Source organism: Poromitra crassiceps (assembly GCF_964638095.1).
Source record: "Poromitra crassiceps genome assembly, contig: HAP1_SCAFFOLD_348, whole genome shotgun sequence".
Classification (NCBI taxonomy): Eukaryota; Metazoa; Chordata; class Actinopteri; order Beryciformes; family Melamphaidae; genus Poromitra; species Poromitra crassiceps.
This window is the reverse complement of record NW_028152056.1, coordinates 107,501-133,094: the sequence shown is the minus strand read 5'-3', so window position 1 is coordinate 133,094 and position 25,594 is coordinate 107,501. Positions and strand designations below refer to the sequence as shown.

General features: G+C 45.0%; 1 protein-coding gene across 1 annotated transcript in view; it reads right to left on the bottom strand.

Moving 5' to 3' along the window:
- LOC310771092 (protein NLRC3-like) overlaps positions 1–25,594 on the bottom strand; it is a gene marked incomplete at its 3' end in the record, with an annotated part of 77,127 nt that overhangs the window by 39,318 nt on the left and 12,215 nt on the right. The window contains exons 2-4 of the mRNA XM_083663764.1: positions 22,384–22,470; positions 19,363–19,461; positions 16,311–16,409 (exon numbers count right to left, since the gene is read on the bottom strand). Of these exons, the coding sequence (XP_083519890.1) occupies positions 16,311–16,409; positions 19,363–19,437 (174 nt within the window). The 5' untranslated portion in view covers positions 19,438–19,461; positions 22,384–22,470. The remainder of the gene's footprint in view (positions 1–16,310; positions 16,410–19,362; positions 19,462–22,383; positions 22,471–25,594) is intronic.

Genomic DNA, 25,594 nt, shown 5'->3' with positions numbered 1-25,594 from the left:
GCAGTGTGAAGGGCCTCTGTGACAGCAAGAAGAGCTGTCTCAGTGGAGTGAGAAGCCTTGAAACCGGACTGCAGAGGGTCCAGGAGGTCATTCAGGGAGAGATAGAGAGAAAGTTGTTCGGACACTGCTCGTTCGAGGGTTTTGGAAAGGAATGAGGGAAGAGAGACAGGTCTGTAGTCCTGAATAGCAGTAGGGTCAAGGGAGGGTTTCTTAAGCAGATGCTTGACTCTTGCACTCTTTAGAGCAGGCGGAACAAGACCAGAGGACAGAGAGGAGTTTATGAAGGTAGTGAGGAAGGGAGATTTGTCAGGTGAGATGGTTTGGAGGAGAGAGGAAGGGATAGGATTGAGGGGGCAGTAAGTAGCTCGGTTCGAGCTGATGAGTGTTGTGATCGACACATTATGGACTGTACTGTATTACTTATATGTTTGAATGTGGGACATTTGAGTGTATTGCCTGTGTTTAGATATGGCCTCACATTCGGGGTGAAGACAGAGAGAACCAAATGGCTGGGTCACACCCTACAGATACCCGCACAGCGGGAGGCCGAGCCTCAAAGGATTCCGGCCATTGTTTTATCTCTCAACCCCCAGGACGTTCACACCTCCCTGAGCTTCAAAGACCAAGTGCCCCACAACCGAAAGGTGAACAGAGAGACCTTTCAGTTGAACTTACAGAATGGGTTGAGCCCACTCAAATAACACAAAGTAGGCTGGGCATAGCCCAACTCACCGAACGATGTGATTGGCCCACCATGCATGCTCATTTTAATATGTAATCTCCAACAAAACTGTTGGGAAACAGTCTTAAGTTAGAGTCTCAAGTAAGCTTTCGCAGGCAGCTGAACCAAGGGACTGGAGGGGCCAGGACCCGGCTCCCCTCCCCCGCTCTCTGTACCCTCTCTGCAACAAAGGAGGGACCAAGGCCTGCAGGCCTGACCCGGGCCCAGAGGACTCCGAGCCACAGCAGCACCAGAAATCGCCTACCAAGGCCGTAAGTCCCACCAGACATAGCATGCGTAAACTGAGATAGTTCCACTTAATCTCAGTTTAATTTAAGTCGGTTTAGCGTTATAAGTCGCACGGAAAAGCCCTTCCTGTGCTTTCAAACTCGCGCGTAGACCAGCCGCTCTCCTTGCCCAGAGAAGCCCAGCTGGACCGCAAAAGCCGACAACAAGACCGTACCGCGAGCAGACCGCTCAGCAGACCAAGAGGAGCAGAAGAAGCAGAAGAGCCACACCGCAGCAGATCCAACCAACTGCTGCAGACGAAAGACGCCCAAGACAGACCGTGGCTTGCAACCAGCCACAGAGAGGGACCCAAAGCAGCAGACCTCGACTCCACGAGCAGAGAGACTGCACGTCAACCCCAGGCATCATCTGCACCCCCAGCAGACGTCCGCTGCCCGCTTTTCCAGGCCAGGGTGAACCGCGCTGCAGGCCATCGCTCCCACGAACCAACGCCATCCGCTCCACGGCACCCCAGAGGCGCGTGCAGAGCAACAGAGGAACCCGCTCACAAAGCGAGACCCACGTGAGAGTCATTCATGGTTTAATGGTTCTGGGCAGTTAGGGTTAAAATGCATTACCATGTATGTGTTGATTACAGTATCCTGTATGTTGATGTACAATGTTTGCACACTGTTGAATGATATAGACGCCTGAAGGTGAGCGCTAAGTTCAGAAGAACTTATCGGCCATCAGCGGGCCACTCTCCTCTCTCCCTCTCCCTCTCACCCTCCCCCACTCTCTCGGCCTCCCAGCTGAGCCCGTTCAACCGGGAGGGCTAAGCTTGGAACGGTCTAGAGATGTTCAGAATGTCCACCCGCAAAAATACAGTTAAGCTGAATTAGAGAGTTTGATTAGTCACTCACACAGAGTGATCCAGGCTAGGCAGGCAGAGTGATCCCTTCCTAAATTCGGCAGAACCGCCATTTTGGAAAGGAGGCGGTTCCAGACCGCCCCCCAGCCACCTCTGTCTGACCAGGCGAATCCTTCCTCAACTTTGGCAAAACCGCCATTTTGAAAAGGAGGCGGTCTACACACGATCAGCCCGCCCCTCAGCCAATCCTGGGGTGACATAAGACACTCCACCTTCTCCGCCCTCCTTCTCTCTCACACACACAGGCACACACGCACACACACCGGCACACACACACACAATTGATATAATGCTTATTCATATTAGTTATTAGCTATAGATGTGGTAGACTATTAGTTGTAAAGTAAATGTGATGAACTGATATTTTAATCATTATGTTAATGTCAATTGATATTGCGATTTATTAAATCTTTTTATAACATAATGCTATGAATCTTGGTTGTTATTCATGAGGTATTTTATCTGTGGAAATCTGTGACAGAAGCTTACGAACTTTGACCCTTCAATCAACTGTACAATGTACATTATATCATTATGAGACTGATATGACAATTTGGTTTGGTGTCTAAACTAGTCATAACTGACTTTTAGACAGGTCTGTAGCCTTAACTACAGTGGTGCCCCGAATCTTACAGAGAATACAATATTTTCTGTCAAATCTAATAAATCTATGAATATTAATAATTCATAATTATTAATAATCATATTTCATAACCAAACCAGCTCCTGCGAGCACAACATAAATGACGCCCCGTTTGAGGATTCTAATATCAGTATTTCCACAGATATGATATGCATGAATAATAAAAATTCATAAAATTTTGAAAAATCAAGAATTTTCAAATTTTTCCAAAATCAGGTTTTCTATAGCGCTTTGCCAAGCAAATCACATGCGTCAGAAGACACTAAAGGAACTCTAATCATAAAATATGGAATCTTCCCATAATCTTAACACAAGTTAGGATTTGTATTGAATATTTCTGAGCAAAACAGTCCCAAAGACAACAGCTCAGTTTAAAATCCTTGATTCCATTTTTATGTTAGAAACCACAGTTAACAAACTGTTTCCCACTGTGCCTTCAACCTAAATTGTGAGAGATAGCAATTTTTCCATTTATGAGAGAGTGACTTGAACAGAGTGTAAACAAACAGTGCTGCGCATTTTTAAGTGGAACCTTTGATGCTAATTTGAAAGCCACACTGGCAAAGGGTGGGGGGAAGTCAGGCTGCCCCCCCCCCCCACATTAGCACTCAAAAACATTCACCCTGGCTCTCAACAGCCAGAGACAAAGTGTAAACAAAGCCCTGTGACCACCAGTCACAGTGAATTTGCATGCGAAAGACAGGCAGACACCTGCACCTGATGACACTGACAGCAGACACCAGCCGAGTGACAGCTGACAGATGTCAAACCAACTGCATGCAATTGGCAGCTAACTCACAGAGAGACTGTCACATTTGGGCCATTCTTTAATTAGGATTAGTAACTGTGGGCATTGACGGCATTAATGCCATAGCAACACGGTGAGTGCACACACCTTTTGCTTAACCCTGTAAGACCCGGATATATTTCTACTTGCAAAAAAAATTATTCAACCTTTCTGATGGTGTTGTAGGAGTACTTTGGAGAAGAAAATATAGTGTTTAAAAAAAAAAAAAGTTTTTGTAAGGTTTTATGCAAATGTTGTAATATCACAACGTAGGGTCAATCGGGTAGCAGAATTTCCTATAGGCCATTTTTACTCATTGTCAGAATAACATGGCAAATGTATATATACTTCATTAAAACAACATAAGGGTTAATTTATATGGTTATGGTTTATTATTTGGCCTCAGAACAGTATACATTATGAATAATATTTGGCCTCAGAACAGTATACATTATGAATAATAACATCAATGTAAGCCATATTTTTAAGAATTGTGATTTTATTAAAAGAACAACAAAATGAAAACAATACATACAATAAATGTACTAAAGAAACCTAATTACCTAATTACTCCGCAAAATGTAACAGGCACCCCCCTCTCATACTCCAAGTGACTGCAAATCACTTTGAACACCATTTACAATCAATTGCTTATGCTTATTTGCAGTGATAGTCCCAGAAACAGTTCCTGTGACCTGAAATACACAGACGAACATCACACTTGTGGCATAGTAAGTTGGTGTACCCTGAACAGCCACCATTCCTGCAGCGCCCTCTCTGTGTCTTTCGTGGGAGATGGCCAACTTGGTCCTGGCACACATCCGATGGCAGGTGTTGACGGGGTGCCTTGGGTGGAGCGCGGTTTGGACTCTCTTTCAGTTGTCTCTTCTGAGCTGAAGTGTTTGGCCGGTTGGGGCGGCTGAATGTTTGCATCTACTGGGCAGTTAGTGGGTTCACTGGGTGGTTGGTTTTCTTTTGACTCCTCTCCACAGGCCTCTTCATCTGACTCTTCATCAGTTTCAGTGAAGTCGATATCCACATCACTCTCTACATTCAGTACCATATCCAGTGCATCTTGTATCTTGTATCTTGCAATGAAGCGAGGCTCTCTCCTTGCTTGTGGCATTCTGAAATGAAAATAAAGAAATAACTTTAGTACATTAGTAGTGTTTACACATCTCACTGCAGTACACATTTCACAAGTAACACAATACTGTCTGGCCAACCTATTGTGCTTTGCTTATCCTCACAAAGGGATGATGGTCCTAAGTGGGCAACCCCCACCAGTCCTCACATGAACAATGATGATGGTCCTATGTGTGCAACCCCCACATGAACAATTACCACATGGAATCCTCCAGGAACTAACTTAAACCAACTAAAACATGATTACAAACAGAAGTAGGAACTGATCTGTTGAAAGTGATTACTAAAACATTGTAAGCAATTACATTGTATGCAGTATATTTGTCTTTGAGTACAATTGGTTACAAATATTATTGGAAATTAGAAATTAAAGTAAAAATGCACATATAGCCTACACTATATATATATTTAGGTATGCAATGTGGGGAAAATACACATATAACTGTATAAATGTATTGTGAAAACTATAAGACTCCCCTTAGCCAGGTATGTAAACTAACAGTACCACCTGGATATTTGCTACCACACTGCCCCACCGTTGTAAAATAGCAACCTCTATAAAACATGCTCTAATTTACATTTGGGGGATATGTTTGACAATAATAACATATGTACATGTTCTAGACATTCTAATGATCACCCAAAAAAATATTACAGGCATTTTACTTACTTCTTTGTGAGGAATTCCGTCCAGTGAAAAAGAGAGTTGTTGCTCCGTCAACAATTTTGAAGTTGTGATGTGTCCTGGCCCTGTGGGGGGTACTTATATGCAAATATCCTGGCCAATAGCATTGCAAGACTAAACAATAGGATCCAATGATGATGTTTAGGTGAAAAAAGAACAAGAAAACAAAACATTTATACCCTTTTTTTTATAAAATACAAATGTTGTAATATTACAACCGTGGGTCTTACAGGGTTAAAATTGACAGCAGTAAAACAGCTGCTTGACTCATCGCAATGAGTCTGCGCTGCCACAAGATGGTCAGCGCTGAAACTTTCTTTAAGACGGCCGCCACCGACTTGCAAGCGGTAGCCGCCTCTCTCATCTGCCCGCCCACAGGAGGAGCAGATGAATTTAGCATTGTAATGCTAACACTAGCGGTCCTAATAATTCCATTGGGAATTCTTTTCTTTCTGCAAAATCGCAGATTCCATGTGCAGGACGCTGCGCATCAGCAGCAGACCACTGTCTACCAGACGCAGATAGGCAGACTGCGCAACAGCTGTCAAGCTACGCTGCAGGCCAACCTGGGCCTGCATCGACAAGCCCAGGTCTGCCAAACAGAATTAGCCCGACTGCGTACAGAAGTTTCCCGGCTGCAACAGAGCCAAAAAGGCGTGCAGACCGGATCCACGGCGGCCCTCGGACCCAGAACGGTCCCCCTCTCGGGTCGCACTGCTCCACCAACCACCCGAGCAGTGATCGCACGGCTAAACGCGAGAACGGCCAAGCAGCAAGAGCACCAGAAGGCCGTAAGGGCCATAACCCCGCCGGCACCGGAGGCTGACACGCCTCCTAGGGCTAGACCAACCCCCGACTCGAATCAGACCCCCGCACACCACTCAGCGCCCGCGCTGCCAAGCAGCCGCGCCGCTAGGCATCGCGACACCACACCGCGAAAGGGGGGAGACCGCTCTCACAACGAGCAAACTGATTCAGGCTATTCAGCCCAGCAGTCGTCATCCGATTCCGAGCTCGACTTTCATGCTTCCGACATACCAGTCAGTCATTCATCCGAGCAACCTACGTATAGACTCAGACGTTATTCACGCTTTCATCCAGCTCTGACTTCCACCTCAGAGCACAAACCGCTGACAGTCAAACGACGTGACAGCGCCACTTCCGGTTATGACAAAACGATCCACACTGCAACCCCCTGCAGGGAGGAACGTGTGTCTTACCGACTTTCCATTTATCACGCCCGTGGCGAGTCGATCGACTACCGCCCTGTGCATTATAAACCGTCATTTGCTCAGGCCACCAACGGGTGCGCTGATAGGTCTTTTTCACCAGAGGCTATCCAGCCTCACTCACTTTCTAGCTCCTGTCCACCAAGGAAACAGGAAGTCAGCTCCTCCACCCCTCCCCCCGAAAGGGGGGACCCCCGGCATGATGACATTAGTCGCGCTTTGGTGCCCGATCGGGCAAACGGCCACTCCTTCTTGCAGCCTCCACTGCCAAAACAGAGTGAGTCAGAACTCTCTCTCCGAGAAGCAGAGTCACGCTATCACTTACTGGAGTCAATAGCCAACGACATCGACTTGTTTGATCCCGCCAGTCACGAGGTACACTTGACCGATTATCTCAACGAAGTCGAACGTGGTTCGCAGGCTCTGCCACACGCCTCGCCGCGAGAGAAAGCTCAACTGATATGGAGCACGAGCTCAAAGCACGTGCGTGCGTTTATCCAAACGCAACCTTCCCATATCAGAGATGACTTTGACAAGCTCCGCGAAGCCTTGGGCGAAGAGTACATCCTTACCCAGTCGCCAGCGGCGGGGAGGAACGCGGCCTTACACGTCAAACAGAATTACCAGGAACATGCTAGGGATTACTTTAGACGCTTGAAGAAGATATATAGTCAAGGTAGAAATGGCCCGGATCAAGAAGACGTGCCACGTCTCAAGGAACTTTTCCTAGACGGTCTGCATGACTCGGTGCGCCCAGCCGTAGCCCTAGACGCACGTTGGTATGACCGAAGCATGCGCACGGTCCTCAAAACCGCCTCAATAGCGTGGGAGGTGGAAACCGAAGCAAAAAGCAGAAATGGCCAGTTTCAACCCACCCACCGCGTGTGTGCGGACCCAGAGACGGTACCACGCACACGCTCACAACGCAGGCCAGACCACCCGGTTCTGCCGGACAGAGCCAAGGGGGGTAGTCGCTGCCCACAGAGACATCACGGTCGCACCGCAGGGTGTGAGCCTCCTCAGCGCACTAGGCGCTCCACCCAATCAGACATCCGAACGGGCGCCAGACGCCTGACGGGCAGGGTGGGCCTTCAAACCACCAGAGGCCCTCCCAGGAGATGACAAAGCTGGGCACATAGCTACATATAGACACATAGACACATAGCACAACACTGCTGGAACGCAGCACACATCAAAGTCACACCCTGTCACCCTCTCTCTCCTTCTCTCCTCCTGCCCTTCCCTGTTTACCCTGTTGATTTTGAAATGATGTTGTGTATGTGACCTTAAGGTTGTATTATCTATATGGTAATGAGTCTAGGTATGGTTAGGAGTCTGCCCAGAACCAAGCCTGAACCGATGATGAACTATGAACTGCCTAGACAGAATATGACACTTTGATCCCACAGAACAGATGGACATGGTGACCAAAAGTTACCACAAACTGACTGTACAGCCCTTCATCCTCGCCCGCGGACCGCAGGTCGACAGCAGTCCACAGACGAGGAGGGGGGATGTTGTGATCGACACATTATGGACTGTACTGTATTACTTATATGTTTGAATGTGAGACATTTGAGTGTATTGCCTGTGTTTAGATATGGCCTCACATTCGGGGTGAAGACAGAGAGAACCAAATGGCTGGGTCACACCCTACAGATACCCGCACAGCGGGAGGCCGAGCCTCAAAGGATTCCGGCCATTGTTTTATCTCTCAACCCCCAGGACGTTCACACCTCCCTGAGCTTCAAAGACCAAGTGCCCCACAACCGAAAGGTGAACAGAGAGACCTTTCAGTTGAACTTACAGAATGGGTTGAGCCCACTCAAATAACACAAAGTAGGCTGGGCTTAGCCCAACTCACCGAACGATGTGATTGGCCCACCATGCATGCTCATTTTAATATGTAATCTCCAACAAAACTGTTGGGAAACAGTCTTAAGTTAGAGTCTCAAGTAAGCTTTCGCAGGCAGCTGAACCAAGGGACTGGAGGGGCCAGGACCCGGCTCCCCTCCCCCGCTCTCTGTACCCTCTCTGCAACAAAGGAGGGACCAAGGCCTGCAGGCCTGACCCGGGCCCAGAGGACTCCGAGCCACAGCAGCACCAGAAATCGCCTACCAAGGCCGTAAGTCCCACCAGACATAGCATGCGTAAACTGAGATAGTTCCACTTAATCTCAGTTTAATTTAAGTCGGTTTAGCGTTATAAGTCGCACGGAAAAGCCCTTCCTGTGCTTTCAAACTCGCGCGTAGACCAGCCGCTCTCCTTGCCCAGAGAAGCCCAGCTGGACCGCAAAAGCCGACAACAAGACCGTACCGCGAGCAGACCGCTCAGCAGACCAAGAGGAGCAGAAGAAGCAGAAGAGCCACACCGCAGCAGATCCAACCAACTGCTGCAGACGAAAGACGCCCAAGACAGACCGTGGCTTGCAACCAGCCACAGAGAGGGACCCAAAGCAGCAGACCTCGACTCCACGAGCAGAGAGACTGCACGTCAACCCCAGGCATCATCTGCACCCCCAGCAGACGTCCGCTGCCCGCTTTTCCAGGCCAGGGTGAACCGCGCTGCAGGCCATCGCTCCCACGAACCAACGCCATCCGCTCCACGGCACCCCAGAGGCGCGTGCAGAGCAACAGAGGAACCCGCTCACAAAGCGAGACCCACGTGAGAGTCATTCATGGTTTAATGGTTCTGGGCAGTTAGGGTTAAAATGCATTACCATGTATGTGTTGATTACAGTATCCTGTATGTTGATGTACAATGTTTGCACACTGTTGAATGATATAGACGCCTGAAGGTGAGCGCTAAGTTCAGAAGAACTTAGCGGCCATCAGCGGGCCACTCTCCTCTCTCCCTCTCCCTCTCACCCTCCCCCACTCTCTCGGCCTCCCAGCTGAGCCCGTTCAACCGGGAGGGCTAAGCTTGGAACGGTCTAGAGATGTTCAGAATGTCCACCCGCAAAAATACAGTTAAGCTGAATTAGAGAGTTTGATTAGTCACTCACACAGAGTGATCCAGGCTAGGCAGGCAGAGTGATCCCTTCCTAAATTCGGCAGAACCGCCATTTTGGAAAGGAGGCGGTTCCAGACCGCCCCCCAGCCACCTCTGTCTGACCAGGCCAATCCTTCCTCAACTTTGGCAAAACCGCCATTTTGAAAAGGAGGCGGTCTACACACGATCAGCCCGCCCCTCAGCCAATCCTGGGGTGACATAAGACACTCCACCTTCTCCAAATGCTTATTCATATTAGTTATTAGCTATAGATGTGGTAGACTATTAGTTGTAAAGTAAATGTGATGAACTGATATTTTAATCATTATGTTAATGTCAATTGATATTGCGATTTATTAAATCTTTTTATTACATAATGCTATGAATCTTGGTTGTTATTCATGAGGTATTTTATCTGTGGAAATCTGTGACAGAAGCTTACGAACTTTGACCCTTCAATCAACTGTACAATGTACATTATATCATTATGAGACTGATATGACAATTTGGTTTGGTGTCTAAACTAGTCATAACTGACTTTTAGACAGGTCTGTAGCCTTAACTACAGTGGTGCCCCGAATCTTACAGAGAATACAATATTTTCTGTCAAATCTAATAAATCTATGAATATTAATAATTCATAATTATTAATAATCATATTTCATAACCAAACCAGCTCCTGCGAGCACAACATGAGTTTAAGCACTTCATCGGGAGAGAGGGGAGAGAAGGAAGAGAGATATCAGAAGTGTTGTTTGTGTTCACAATAGTGATGTCAGATTTGCTTAGGTCAGAGCTATGGAATATTAAATCATCCATCTTTGCTCACTACATCTGCCCTTTCTTTCTTCTTTTTTTAACCCCAGGTGTGCATAAAATACAGGTGAAGAACTTACTTTTTTTAATACAGAAATGTTAAATAATTATCGGTTTATCGTATCGGTTATCAGCCAAGAGAAGCATATATATCATTTATTGTATCGGCTCTAAAAATCCATATTGTGCATTAGAGATGGCCCGATACCGATGAGCCGATACTGGCCTATTCTGCTGTACTCGTACTTGCCCGATATTGCTTGCGACAGCTGCCCGATACCACTTTACGGCAACGTGCCGCAGCCGTACAATCTAGATAGGTGGGCGCGGTGTGCAGTGGAGCAACATGTCAGCAGTTTGGACATATTTTAAGATTTGCGATACTGCATTTTGTGATACAGCAAAGCAGACTGCTCTGCTAAAGTGTCAAGAGGAGGCGCGAAGAACAGCTCATTTAACACAAGTAATTTGATCAAACACCTGAAGAGCAAACATCAGGCTGAGCACAAGAAGTTTGCTAATGCTAGCACCAGCACAAAACAACCAACTCTTGAGCAAACGCTGGAGAAGCGAGAGAAGATGGCAAGAGAAAACCCACGGGCAGTGAAAATAACTGATGCACTTACCAAGTACATCGCTCTTGACGACCGACCCTTGTCCGTTGTGGAAAATACGGGATTTCGCCGTCTTCTCTGTGTACTGGAGCCGAGGTACGATATTCCCAGCCGTCATTGCATCACAGACACGGAGTTACCAAAGCTACACGACTTCGTGAAAGAGCACATCAACACCTTCTTGCAGGGCATATCGGCTTTCAGCTTCACCACCGATATTTGGAGCAGCAGCGTAAGCCCAATGTCTCTCATCAGTTTAACTGCATAGTGGATTGACGAGGATTTCACCCCACAAAATGTCATTCTACAAGCGAAGCAGTTTCGGGGTTCACATACTGCCCAAGCTATCGCAGACGTGTTTGATGATATGCTTCAGACGTGGGGGATACCGAAAAGTTCTGTACACGTTGTGGTCCGGGACAGTGCAAAAAACACGATTAAAGCCATGAAGGATGCTGGACTGCCCAGCCTGTCGTGTGTAGCCCACACCTTCCAGCTGGCTGTTAACAAGGGGCTCTTGGCTCAGAGGAGTGTAGCAGACGCGGTGGCAGTCGGACGCAGAATAGTGGGTCATTTTAAACATTCGCCATTAGCCAGATCCAGCTTCTTCAGTCGCCAGCCAGACTCCAGCAAGACGTGCAGACCCGCTGGAATAGCACGTATTACATGATAAAGTGTCTCACCGAGCAGAAGCGGGCTCTGGGGGTATATGGATCCGAATATGAGCTACCCGACAACCTCAGCGCAAATCAGTGGGCCATCCTGGAAAAGTCTCTGACTGTCCTGTCCCCGTTTGAGGAGTTAACCAATAGAGTGAGCAAAGCTGATGCCCTGGCCTCAGATGTGATACCTGATGTGACTGTGCTTCGCCCACTTTTGACCACAGAAACAGAAGAGGACCAAGGCATCAAAACAATGAAAGCAACTCTGGCTGCAGCCGTGACGAGACGTTTCTCTGACACTGAAACAAACCCACTCTACAGCATCGCAACTGTGCTCGATCCGAGGTAATGTGTGTGTCTGTGTGTGTGTGTGTGTGTGTGTGTGTGTGTGTGTGTGTGTGTGTGTGTGTGTGAGAGAGAGAGAGTGTGAGAGAGAAAGAGAGAGAGAAAGCAAGTGATAATTACTTGCCTTCAAATCACTTAAAGCAAATTGATTAAAGTTGGCCATAAAAAATAAAAGCATTATCAATTTGCTTTGTTAAATGATTTGAAGGCAATATGCTGATTGCTGACATTCCTTCTGACAACTTGAGACTAGCTTGTCTGTTACCAGCTAAAATATTTATTTTTCTCTGTGTTAGATACAAAGATTGTTTCTTCTCAAACGTCAACACTGCTGCAGAAGCCAAAGAGATGGTGAGGGTGGAGCTGCGGAAGCTGTCTGCAGGAGAAGCAGATGTCCAGGAGGATCTGGGGAAACCACCTGCCAGAAAGCAACGCAAGGCCCAGGCCAGTAGGAGCAGTCTGGACATTGTGTTTGATGAGATAGCAAGTGAGCAAGCATCAGCAGCACTGAGCGCAGCACCAGTAGGTGAGGCCATTCAGTTAGTTAGACACATACCTTGGAGAGACCCTAGCTGCCCCAGATGATAAACCACTGCAGTACTGGGGAGTTAACAAAGTGCGGTTTCCCACTCTGGCCCAAATGTCTCGCAGATATCTCTCAGCACCATGCAGCAGTGTGGATAGTGAAAGGCTTTTTAGCTCACTGTCACACATTGTAGATGAAACCAGAAACAGGATCACAGCTGAGCATGCTGAGATGCTTCTCTTTATCAAAAAGAATCTGCCCCCCACTTTTCCAAAAAAGGCTTAGTCCTCTACTCCTCACAGATAGCACTGCCACTAACATACACTAAAGATACATTTCAGTTGTTCTGCTAGTTATAGTATATTCAGGTTGTGTGATACTCAAATCCACTGAATGTGTTACAGGTTACTTTGAAATGTGTAGCAGTGCCATGCATGATTGTTCAGGAAATATGTGTTTTATTTTATTTTATTATCAACACTGGTACATATATAGCCTAGTGTGTCCTCTGGAGTCTACTCTGGATAATTGAAAAGGCTATCTCAGTTACCTAGCCTCTTCTATCCAGTATGTGAAATACATGCTGCTGACTGAATAGAGCTGAGATTAATCCCCCTGTTTGGTGGTGCTAATATTTTATTATTTTAATATTATTATTTATTTTTTGCACAAAAATAACCTACTTCTGACTTCTCTGAGGCGTAGGCCTCACAGACAGCACTAACTACTATTGTTGCAGTTGTTCTGCTACAGTTCTATGTTGTGTGTTACTGAAATGCACTGAATGTGAAAGTTGAAGTGAAATGTGTGGCAGTGGTGCCATGTTTGTTCAGGGAAATGAATGTCAGCAATGGCATAACTGGCACATTTAATTTGTTATACCCAGAAAGTGAGGAACATCTGATGAAAAAATAAATTAAAAAAATAAAGTCGTTGTTATGGCATTATTAATTACTATCGGTATCGGTATCGGTATTCGGTATCGGCAAGTACCCAAATGTCAGTACTCGTGGTCAGCAAAAAAGTGTTATCGGGACATCCCTATCGTGCATCCCTAAAAAGTACCCACATTCTGTACTTAAAGTGTAACTAACCCCCAAAACGCTTTTTTCAGCTTTTAACCAATATGACTTTTGGGGTGGTGTTTGAAGATTTCTGGTCAAAATTTCCACATTTGAGACCAAACTGTTACCATTGTACCATTTGTATCATTTGCAGCCGCATAAGTGCCTCAAACCTGCTTTTTTTGCCCTCAAAAATGCCCAAAATGTGGTACAACCTGACGTCACGATGAACCAAAGACTATGGGATTCCAAGATAGTAACTCCCCTACTCCCCCTGTACCCTTTCCCGGCTCATCCCAACTCCAAGCCTAAAAGCCACTATAATCATAAATAGAAATAAAAGGAAGGAAATGGCATTGTGTTGCTGTAAATCATTCCCAACCTTTTTCATATTAAGGACCCCTAATTTAGTTCACATTGGGGCAATGGACCCCCATATGATGAGATTTGGTCTCTCAGATCTGATGTTTTTTTTGTTTTTTTTGTAGCCTAGATATGATTTTGTCCAGAATTATATATATATTAGGTTGAGAGATAAAGGAGAATCCTGGAATCCTCTCAAGGACCTCACATTGAGAACCACTCAACCACTTCGATTGTGCAGAGAGGAGAGAGAGAGGAGGAGGGAGGGGGAGAATGTTGTGTTTGTACTGCGGGCCGCAGAGCGGAGTAGCTGCAGCTGGGCCGCAGTCTGCAAACTGTCATGGCGTCGTTTTCCTGTAAAAAATGTCAGAAGTTTCCTGTCTGAGCACAGCCAAAGAGTATAGTGAGACAAGAAGAGATGTGCTTCGCCTTCATTTCTTGGTTTTTCCCATAGGTTTTTTCAAATCAAGCAGCATGCCGTTTTGTCCCATATCTGGGGGGGTAAGTCCCCCTTTAAGTAGAAGTACAGTTACTTGTGTAAAAAACGACTGGTAAAAGTAGAAGTACTGATTCAAGTATTTACTCAAGTAAAAGTAAAAAAAAGTACAGGCTATGAAATGTACTCAAAGAGTAAAAGTAAAAAGTATTTTTACCGGATGTTTCTGTGCAAAGCTAACCGAACCTCATGTCATATTAATAATATAATTTGAAGACTATTAAACTCAAAATATCCCCTACAAACATGTTTTTATACATCTTAAAACTCTACTTTGATTAATAATGTGTGCTGTGGTTTTTCCACAAAACCGGTCAAATTATCCCATTAAAATCCTTAAAATGACATCATTAATATTTCCAGGATATATGAATATGCAAATAGTTAATCACAAATGTTTAACTGTTGGATACAAGGTGTCTCCTACTTTATTGAAGCCTCTGGAGCACATACACTGAGATTCAAAAACACAAGACAAGATGTAACTATCCTTTGTGCAAGAATTATAACCCTCTGCTTGTCCTGTTTTTGTGTGCTTCCCTCACGTTAGAAAGTAGGCTATTCACTTAACGTTCCTCTAGCAAAGGTAATTATTTAATAATGACATTTTAAAAATGCCTGCAAGTTGCAGCCGCTGCCTTTCTGAGATGATCTGCTAAATGACAACATAGTTTAAAACAACAGTCCACGTTCAGCGAGTATAACTGCTGGTCTGGAGTCAGCTGACCGGGCTCTGCGTATCGGTTCAGCGGGTGCGAGTATGACTACTGGTCTGGAGTCAGCTGAGCTGAGCTGAGCTGGATACATGCTTTTAAGCATCGCAATCACAACACAGCCCCCGCGAAATGACTCATTTCACTATCAGAATTTGATCCATTTGGTCCAATAACATTTAGAAAGTCTAGAAGTGCCGCATGATTACATTATTTTAGCCCATTCAAGTTAGCAGACTCAGAGTAAGTCGAGGGCTGAACCGAAAGTTACCCAGCAGACTGCAGAGCCTGGTGAGCTGCTCTACAGAGAGCCAATCACAAGCTGACATTTAGGGGAATGAACTATCTCTATTAATTCTACCCCGTTTCTTCTCGGTTTAATCATTGTTGTCATGCATTAAAACTAAAGTAATGAGCTTGTTTTGGAAATGTAAGGAGTAGAAAGTACAGATACTTGTGTTAAAATGTAGGGAGTAAAAGTAAAAAGTCGTCAGAAAAATAAATACTAAGTAAAGTACAGATACCCGAAAAATCTACTTAAGTACAGTAACAAAGTATTTGTACTTTGTTACTTCCCATCTCTGAAGGAGGAAATGTATGGGGTTTTAGAATGGGGATTTCACTTAGCCTAAATCAGGGGTGCCCAAACTTTTTTGAATGGGGGCCAGATTAGATCATGTGAAAATGTCGGGGGGCCAGGTGTTCTTGCATCATATGGGTTATATTTTTTTTTAATCAAAAATCACATACAAATGTACTCTAAATATTTTGTTTACAATCTGAAAACATTAGTTCTGCATGTGCTGTTCCTACTTGGTTCCTGTACAAACTGTATGATGGTGCTGTCATAGGTGAAGGGAAACAATGCAAATTGAACTTGCTTGATTAACCAATACTGTGTAGAGGACCACATATAGTATATTTTGAGAGACAAGCCGAGGGCTACTTTAAATCTGTCTGCGGGCCACAATTGGCCCCAGGGCCGGACTTCAGACATGCCTGGCCTAAATGCATCAAATAAGGTCTGTGGCTAACAAAAGTTTATGGGCGTGGTCATTTGTGTTCAGCAATATAATTTTTACACACGTGGGCCACTTTTATGACTTTGAAACATCAATGTGTTTTTTTAACACTGTTCAGTAAACATTTAACACTGTTCAGTAAACATTTCACACTGTTCAGGAAACATTTCACACTGTTCAGTAAACTTCAAAAGCCATAAAAGTGGCCCACATGTGTGAATTAACCAAGAAGAAAATCCCTCTGATGGTTAACATTTGTCTGAAATATTCGACTACCATTAAGCATGACACTCTAGAATACAATCTGAAGGGATAAACATGAATGTACCTGTGGCAGAGGCTTGTTGGGACCAGTTACATCACTGATCTGTGTCTTAGGCAGCAGAGGTTGTGAGTCCTCCATGGTAGTAGCTGTATCGCCGTCTGTCTGTAAACACATATTAACACATTCACTGCCAGCCGTTTTTTTTTTTACTGTAGGTAGCTTCTGCCAGAGGGTTTTTTTGAGGATTCTGGCTCATCTTTCAACAGCCGAGGATTATTTTGTGTTAGGATTTTGTGAACACAAAATATCTCAAAATAACTAATCGAATGTGTGCTTTCTCTGTCTAAAATAGTTAGTTTGTAGAGTTAGTAGTTATGTAGGCATTAGCATTTGAATACAGCATGGTTTCAGCGTCTGAAAATTTAAGCTGAGATAAATGGCTTTTTGTGAAATTCGATAGAACAGTCACTTTAAATTTATTTTTGGCATCAGTAAGACGTCAGACATCTAAACAATAGTTTTGAACAGTAATTTCCTCCATAACAGCAGGAAACTCCCCTCTCCTTCAAACTCCTCCCTCCGTGTGTGTTCTTCTCCTCCCTCCGTGGCTCTGCATGCAGCGGGCGTGTCACAAGTGGGTTGCTGCTGCTGCTGCTGCTGCCTGCCTGTCTGCTGGCGGCCGCTCTGAGTCTGGATGGGCTCGCTCGTTTCTTGGGGTTTCGGCTAGCTTTGATGAAGCTTTTGCGATTCTGGTCTTATTTATGCTGCGTGTTTCAAAGTATGTCGCACCCATAATCTATTATGCAAATTTGCAATCCCCCACCGCCAGCACCCAGCGCGAAAGCGAAAGCGTTTTCGCCCCATCCATTTTCATGAGAATGGCTTCCTCATGCTGCTGTCTTTGCTTGGCTTTCAATAGTCTGGAGAGCACTGTCGCCACGTAGTGGGTCGGTGGAATGGATTGTACACGTTCGGTGGCTCCCATATTATAATAGGAGATGTAAAAGGGTTAGATCAACGTCCCACCGTCAATTTTTTTTTTTTTTTTTTTAAGACGAGATATCTCGTCAACGGCAGTCAACCGTTGGATTTTTTAAGACGAGATATCTCGTCAACGGCAGTGAACGTGTTAAGGACAAAATCTTAGATTATGAAAATATAACAAAAAAAAGCCAATTTGATGTAAACACTGCATAACACACAATTAAGTTGATGACTTGTTCAGACAAAATCTCTAAAATGAGATGCATGCCAATATGCACAAGACTTCTTAAACTTTTTCTGTCATTCTGGAGAGCTGACCGGGCTCTGCGTATCAGTTCAGCGGGTGCGAGTATGACTACTGGTCTGGAGTCAGCTGAGCTGAGCTGAGCTGGATACATGCTTTTGAGCATCGCAATCACAACACAGCCCCTGCGAAATGACTCATTTCACTATCAGAATTTGATCCATTTGGTCCAATAACATTTAGAAAGTCTAGAAGTGCCGCATGATTACATTATTTTAGCCCATTCAAGTTAGCAGACTCAGAGTAAGTCGAGGGCTGAACCGAAAGTTACCCAGCAGACTGCAGAGCCTGGTGAGCTGCTCTACAGAGAGCCAATCACAAGCTGACATTTAGGGGAATGAACTATCTCTATTAATTCTACCCCGTTTCTTCTCGGTTTAATCATTGTTGTCATGCATTAAAACTAAAGTAATGAGCTTGTTTTGGAAATGTAAGGAGTAGAAAGTACAGATACTTGTGTTAAAATGTAGGGAGTAAAAGTAAAAAGTCGTCAGAAAAATAAATACTAAGTAAAGTACAGATACCCGAAAAATCTACTTAAGTACAGTAACAAAGTATTTGTACTTTGTTACTTCCCATCTCTGAAGGAGGAAATGTATGGGGTTTTAGAATGGGGATTTCACTTAGCCTAAATCAGGGGTGCCCAAACTTTTTTGAATGGGGGCCAGATTAGATCATGTGAAAATGTCGGGGGGCCAGGTGTTCTTGCATCATATGGGTTATAATTTTTTTTAATCAAAAATCACATACAAATGTACTCTAAATATTTTGTTTACCATCTGAAAACAGTTCTGCATGTGCTGTTCCTACTTGGTTCCTGTACAAACTGTATGATGGTGCTGTCATCGTTAGGTGAAGGGAAAAAATGCAAATTGAACTTGCTTGATTAACCAATACTGTGTAGAGGGCCACATATAGCATATTTTGAGAGACAAGCCGAGGGCCACTTTAAATCTGTCCGCGGGCCACAATTGGCCCCAGGGCCGGACTTCAGACATGCCTGGCCTAAATGCATCAAATAAGGTCTGTGGCTAACAAAAGTTTATGGGCGTGGTCATTTGTGTTCAGCAATACAATTTTCACACACGTGGGCCACTTTTATGACTTTGAAACATCAATGTTTTTTTTAACACTGTTCAGTAAACATTTCACACTGTTCAGTAAACATTTCACACTGTTGTTCAGTAAACATTTCACACTGTTGTTCAGTAAACATTTCACACTGTTGTTCAGTAAACATTTAACACTGTTGTTCAGTAAACATTTAACACTGTTCAGTAAACATTTCACACTGTTCAGTAAACATTTAACACTGTTCAGTAAACATTTCACACTGTTCAGTAACAAACAAACAAAACAAAAGTTTATGGGCGTGGTCATTTGTGTTCAGCAATACAATTTTCACACACGTGGGCCACTTTTATGACTTTGAAACATCAATGTTTTTTTTAACACTGTTCAGTAAACATTTAACACTGTTCAGTAAACATTTAACACTGTTCAGTAAACAGTTCACACTGTTCAGTAAACATTTCACACTGTTCAGTAAACATTTCACACTGTTCAGTCAACATTTCACACTGTTCACTCAACATTTCACACTGTTCAGTAAACATTTCACACTGTTGTTCAGTAAACATTTCACATGTTCAGTAAACATTTCACACTGTTCAGTAAACTTCAAAAGCCATAAAAGTGGCCCACGTCACCACGTGTGAATTAACCAAGAAGAAAATCCCTCTGAAGGTTAACATTTGTCTGAAATATTCGACTACCATTAAGCATGACACTCTAGAATACAATCTGAAGGGATAAACATGAATGTACCTGTGGCAGAGGCTTGTTGGGACCAGTTACATCACTGATCTGTGTCTTAGGCAGCAGAGGTTGTGAGTCCTCCATGGTAGTAGCTGTATCGCCGTCTGTCTGTAAACACATATTAACTCATTGAGTGCCAGCCACTTTTGGAGAACGGACGCTCCCAGTGCCAGAGTTTCAGAGCGTTTTCAGTGATTTCTCGAGGCCCACAGAATATTGTGTGATATTACTATGTAAACACCGAACACCCAAAAAGAACAAGGAGACTCTATTGTATCATCAGCAAAAAAAAGTTTATTGATACCATTTTCCGTTCTTTAGTTATGAGCCGGAGAAGATAGGTAAAAAACAGCAAAAATATGCATTTCTATCAGGAAGCTGAGATATTCACCCTTTTGTGAAATGCAGCATTTCAAGCACATTCACTGACTCTAGCTAATATTTTCTGATGATGTGACCTGGTTTAGTTCTGTGGTGCATGCGTGCCCCACCCCCCTCTCCCCCCCTCTCCCCGAGTCAGCTGCAAACTCCTCCCCACACGCACCCAGTCAGGACCCTCTCTCCGTTTTTGCGCCGCGCGGCTCCTGGGCAGCTCACAGCCGCAACAAGGAAATGCCAAGCGGGCCTGCCGCTAAAGGTTTGGCCCCCTCGGCGTCGGGTGCTGCCTTTCTGGTGGGTAATGTGTGGAGAAACTGCAGACAGACAGACAGGCAGAGGAGCTCAGTTGTGTGCGCGGATTGATTGCTGTTGGCAAGCAGCCCAGAGCCATCTACATGATGGCTCTGGGCTGCAGCATGAGCGCGGTTCCTCTTTGATCACGGCTATTTCAGGCTGTATTCCTGACATTTCTGTCATCTGGAGAGCACTGTCGCCACCTAATGGCTCGGTAAAATAGGTTATAGACATTCAACATGTCCCAAAATGTTACAGGACATAGATCTGGCTTCGATGGACCCCCCCCCTCCCCCCCGTCAAAAAACGCAATTGACGACAATCGTTGTCTTTGGCACTCTACGTCAGTATTTGAATTGACGACAGCTGTCGTCATTGGCACTCAATGAGTTAAGGACAAAATCTTAGATTATGAAAATATAACAAAAAAAAAAGCCAATTTGATGTAAACACTGCATAACACACAATTAAATTGATGACTTGTTCAGACAAAATCTCTAAGATGAGATGCATGCCAATATGCACAAGACTTCTTAAACTTTTTTTGTCATGCCTCACTTTGGAGGAGGACAAATGTTCATGCCCCACCGCCCCAACAAAAGTGTAACAAGTTGAACTTTTATTGAAATAACATCAAGTGTGCAATCACTTTGTTATAACAATATCAATAAAGTTCTATCTGTGCAAAAAATAACAAATATTTGGCAAGACAAATTTGCATTAAGTCTTATTATCACTGTATTAGTGGCTGCAATGAACCTGTTTTGCACTGCACAAATTTTCAAAATAATAACAATAAAGTGCAACCTGTGCAAAACTAAACAAAACACGTTCAAATATTTGGCAATATAAATTAACCATCCATGGAATCAATGCGAAGTCACTACAGAAGCGGGGTTCATTTATTGCTTGCCGGGAAAGAAGTCTGATGTCAAAATGGTCAAAACATTGGTTCCGCGCTGCATTTCTGCATTTCCCCCTGCGCCCCACCTGTAATAGCCTGGTAAACCAGCCCGTCACGTGAACTCACATTTCATTTGGTTCTGCGTGACGGTCTGGCCCCAACTCTTCACCCAGTCCTTACAGGGGCGGGAGCATGGGCGGGCATAGTTGCCTTGGCAGACAACTCCTTCAGCCAATCAGCGTCGGATCCAGTCAAACCCAAATCCACTCGGGAGAATGGTAAAAAGATATTTTCCGCCGAGAAACTCTGCGGTTGCGGCGATACTCCTGTACTTGTTTAATTGTTGTTATTGAGTCTATTTCTGCAATAACTGCACTTTATGGCTGTTTAAACTAGACAAACGCTGACATTACTCCTTGAGACGATCAGGCAAGGAGGCGGCCATTATTGTTTTGTTAGTGCAGTGCTAGTAGCGTTCCTGATTGGCCAACTTGCGCTGTCAATCACATGACTTATTGGCTCTTCCGCTCTGCAGCTTAAACACCCTCCCAGGCTTAAGGGACGTCACGCAGAACCAAATGAAATGTGAGTTCACATGACGGGCTGGTTTACCAGGCTACACCTGTAATGCCACTGCGCCCCACAGGGGGGAAACACTGGTTCATGATAACCTTTTTACGCAGGTGATTTAGTGATATTTCTCCATGCAGCGTTCAGCTGCAATCAGCAGGGACCAGGTCAAACGTGCTTGGGAGCGAATACAAAATGGCCGCCTTTTTTTACTTTCACGTATGCCTTTCTTGCTGGATGAGGTGATTTCCCCTGTATTTTTTTTTATGAATGAGGTGAACATTCGCACCATTCCAGCTTGCCGCTCCTACGCTTTCAGGTGGAGGTGGGTTGCAGGGTAACCCGGCGCTGTGACTAGGTCCACTGGCGGAACGAAAGGCGATTACCCACCAACCCGCATTCACAACTTTCACATCGGAGGCGCGGATCTCATTTTCCGTGCATTTTACGGCTTTCAAGGCCGGTGTGAAAGCGGCCTCTCTCTCTCTCTCTCTCTCTCTCTCTCAGGTTACAGGAAAACAAGTGGAAAAAGTGAACAACGAGCACACTGCAAAAAATATACAGCTCCGGTGCAGGGGTCAAGTCTGTATCTTGGGGCAGGACTTTTTGACATTAAATCACTGCATGATAGACTTGTGGGGGGGCACACTTGCTTTCTCTGGGGGTCCAGTAGTCAAGATGATCCACATCCCCACCACTCCGGGGGAGCACCCCAGGGTTAGCGACAGCGTCACTGTTGCACACTGTCCCCTCCCACCGTTTCCCGCCCCTGGCCATGAGACTCCCCTACTGGTAGCACACCTCCACCCGCGACAGCCCTCAGCGTCACACCCCTGGCCCCTCCCCCAACCCTGGCCCCCCAATTTTTATTTTAGCTCACATACCTCTGAAGGTGTTCAGGACTGGTCAGCCACCAATATTGGACAATCTAGGGAGCCGTAGTCAGCGCTGCTCATTTTCAGTGTGAAAGCCTAGTGGAAAAAAATACACAGGACTTGTTAATAATGCAATTAGTAAATGTGTTTTGATGCCATATCTACAGGACTACTTTGTTACAAACACTCAATACTACATGTTTCCCCAGCATGGTCAGAACAGAGGGTGCTTCCCAGTTTTCACTTCATTTATTTCTGTGAACTGTTAAATATCTTTTTCCTTTCTTTACTTGGTACATTGGTAAATGGAGAAAGCAGCAAAAGCCAACAGGGTGTGGCTGCCTCAGAAGTCCTCAAACAGTAGAACTCTCTGGCTGCTCCAGCACAACACATTCTCACAGCCAAGTCCTCAAACAGTAGAACTCTCTGGCTGCTCCAGCACAACACATTCTCACAGTCAAGTCCTCAAACAGTAGAACTCTCTGGCTGCTCCAGCACAACACATTCTCACAGTCAAGTCCTCAAACAGTAGAACTCTCTGGCTGCTCCAGCACAACACATTCTCACAGTCAAGTCCTCAAACAGTAGAAATCTCTGGCTGCTCCAGCACAACACATTCTCACAGTCAAGTCCTCAAACAGTAGAACTCTCTGGCTGCTCCAGCACAACACATTCTCACAGTCAAGTCCTTAAACAGTAGAACTCTCTGGCTGCTCCAGCACAACACATTCTCACAGTCAAGTCCTCAAACAGTAGAACTCTCTGGCTGCTCCAGCACAACACATTCTCACAGTCAAGTCCTCAAACAGTAGAACATTTGCTCAGGAACTTTTTTCACACCCGGGGTAACTCTCTTACTTTGGTCGGGGCTGACGTGGTTGGCTGACGAGGTTGGCAGTGAATGTTGTAGGGTTAGGCACGAGGTAGTCTCGCTGGCCAGCCTCCTCTCCCTTCCGTGAGAGGAGTCTGGCTGCATGGAAACAGGCTACTGGGATAAGCCCTCCCCTGCTCTACTCTGCTCTCCCATTGGAGCGACTGTTTCAGTCGGTGCCAGATGTCCGCTCCCGGCTTATTACAAGCTTTGTCATTGCCTCCGACCATGTCAATCAGAGCGGCTTCCGCTCCCTCCTCCTTATGTGTAGCTGTAAATAGTGAAAACAACAACGCTAATGAGCTAGCAAGCTAACAGCAGAAACCTACACGCTAGCTCGTTGCTACACGCTGAAAATGGCAAGTTGGATTATTGGAAACTATTTTCCAATAGCACTGCAGCCACGTGGCGGCAGCGAAACTAGGCACGAGGTTGACGAGGTCGGGGTTAGGCAATAGCCCCCCTGATGGTTGGTTAGGGGTTAGGTTTGGGGTTAGGTCAAGCCAGTCTCTTCCACAATCTTCTTCTTATGCTCCAGAGCAGGGTAGGAAATTCACTCCCCCACCCCCCACCCCTTTTTCCATGGAATATGTTTTGGGGGCATTTTGGATAAATTCCAGGGCAATTTTTTTAATCAAATGTTGGGAAATACCTTATCATAGTTCGTCTATGTTGCATGACAGACCAATATTCAATAACTCGTATCCAAACTTATTTTATTTCTAAAAGTAAGCAAAAATACTAAACGGCTTTCATTGAAACAAGTTGAAAAAGTTAGGCCTATATCCTTATTTCTCTACTCTTTCTGTTACAGGAGGCAATAGAGTCTATGTGCCCCTGTAACGGGGGTCATCACTAGGGGTGCTCCAAAAAATTGATTCTTGAAAGGATTGCGATTCTCAATGCCACGATTCCTGGATCGATTCCAAACTCCCAAGAATCGATTCTTCAATGTCAAATTTTTAATGCTGTGGATGTCTTTTTGAGGTGCACGTGAAGGCATCACCTCGCCGCGGAACCAATGGTGTCCTTTGAAAAAGCATGTGATCTACTCGTCATAGGGAGAGCGGAAAGGCTCTCAGCTCAGACGGGCTTGGCTCAGAGCCACAAGCCAACCTAGCTGGCTGCCAACGGTCACATAAACAGATGGAAATAAAATGTGTCAGACGATGGTTTTGTACACGGGAGACAGGGCTACAGTTGCAGCAGACAATAGTGCTAGCTAGCATTAGCTGGCTGGCATGAATGAGATGGCTAGTTAGCATTTTACTGTTGATGGCTAGCGGTAGCGATGTTAGCATTAACATCAACGTTACAGTGTATATGACAACAGTCGTGAAAGCGGATAGCCGCTCGCAATCTTCAAAAAGTCCATTGACTATCTGGCTATCGTTATGCATGCTGTCTGGTAGACCATTTATAATTTAGCAGCTATCTGAATATGCTGCTATGGTTTCAATCTGTGCTTCCTTTATCAAACTACAGCTAATGTTAGCTGCTCAACAACATCCAGTGTGTCTAACATTAGTCGTCAGGCACAGGTGTGTATTCAGAACACTTGTCAGTGGCCGCAGGGCCGTAGCCAGGGATTTCGGGCCCCATGAAAGGATATCACATCGGGCCCACGGATGCCACCGTCCGAAGGGCGGAGGCGGAAAATTTTGGCCATTTGAAGCCCAATTTAGATGAATATCTCATTTTAAATCAGAGAGTTCCCCAAACTTTTGAGTTTGAAAAAGTAGCCGGCTCATGTTCGCGGCGTTTGTTCCAGTGGTCCTTTTCCCAATTAATAAACAAACCTCCAATATGTATCGATGAGTGTGACAATTGAAATAATACAAATAAACATCCTTATAAAGGCCCAATGCTCAATTTAATTATAAATAAAACATTATCCATATTGCAAAACACAAACAGGCAATGTATATTTTTAAGAATAAAGAAAATACTAATAACTGTATGTTTCCCACAGGATTTGAAGAGATTGTGGTGGGTAGACCTTGCTTGGACCCTCTTGGGGGGTCGGGGGGCCATGCCCCCTCTAAGAAAAATGTGTACATTTTAAACTAAAATGCATGAATCTGGTTCACTTTGAGAACTAATTTAACAGGCTAGATCAGGGCAATTCTTTTTCATGGGGGACCACATGAGAAACCCAGATTGTTGCTGAGGGCCGAAGAAATATTGTCATGCCGTAACCCAGGAACTTTGATGATAGAGAGGACCACAAAAAGATTTCCTCGCCACCAGAGGGCCAGATTTTGCTGAGGGTTGGGGGCCGAACGGCGCTTGCGTGGAAACATTTGGGGCATTTGAAGTCAGGTTTAGAGGAATAACTCATTTTAAATT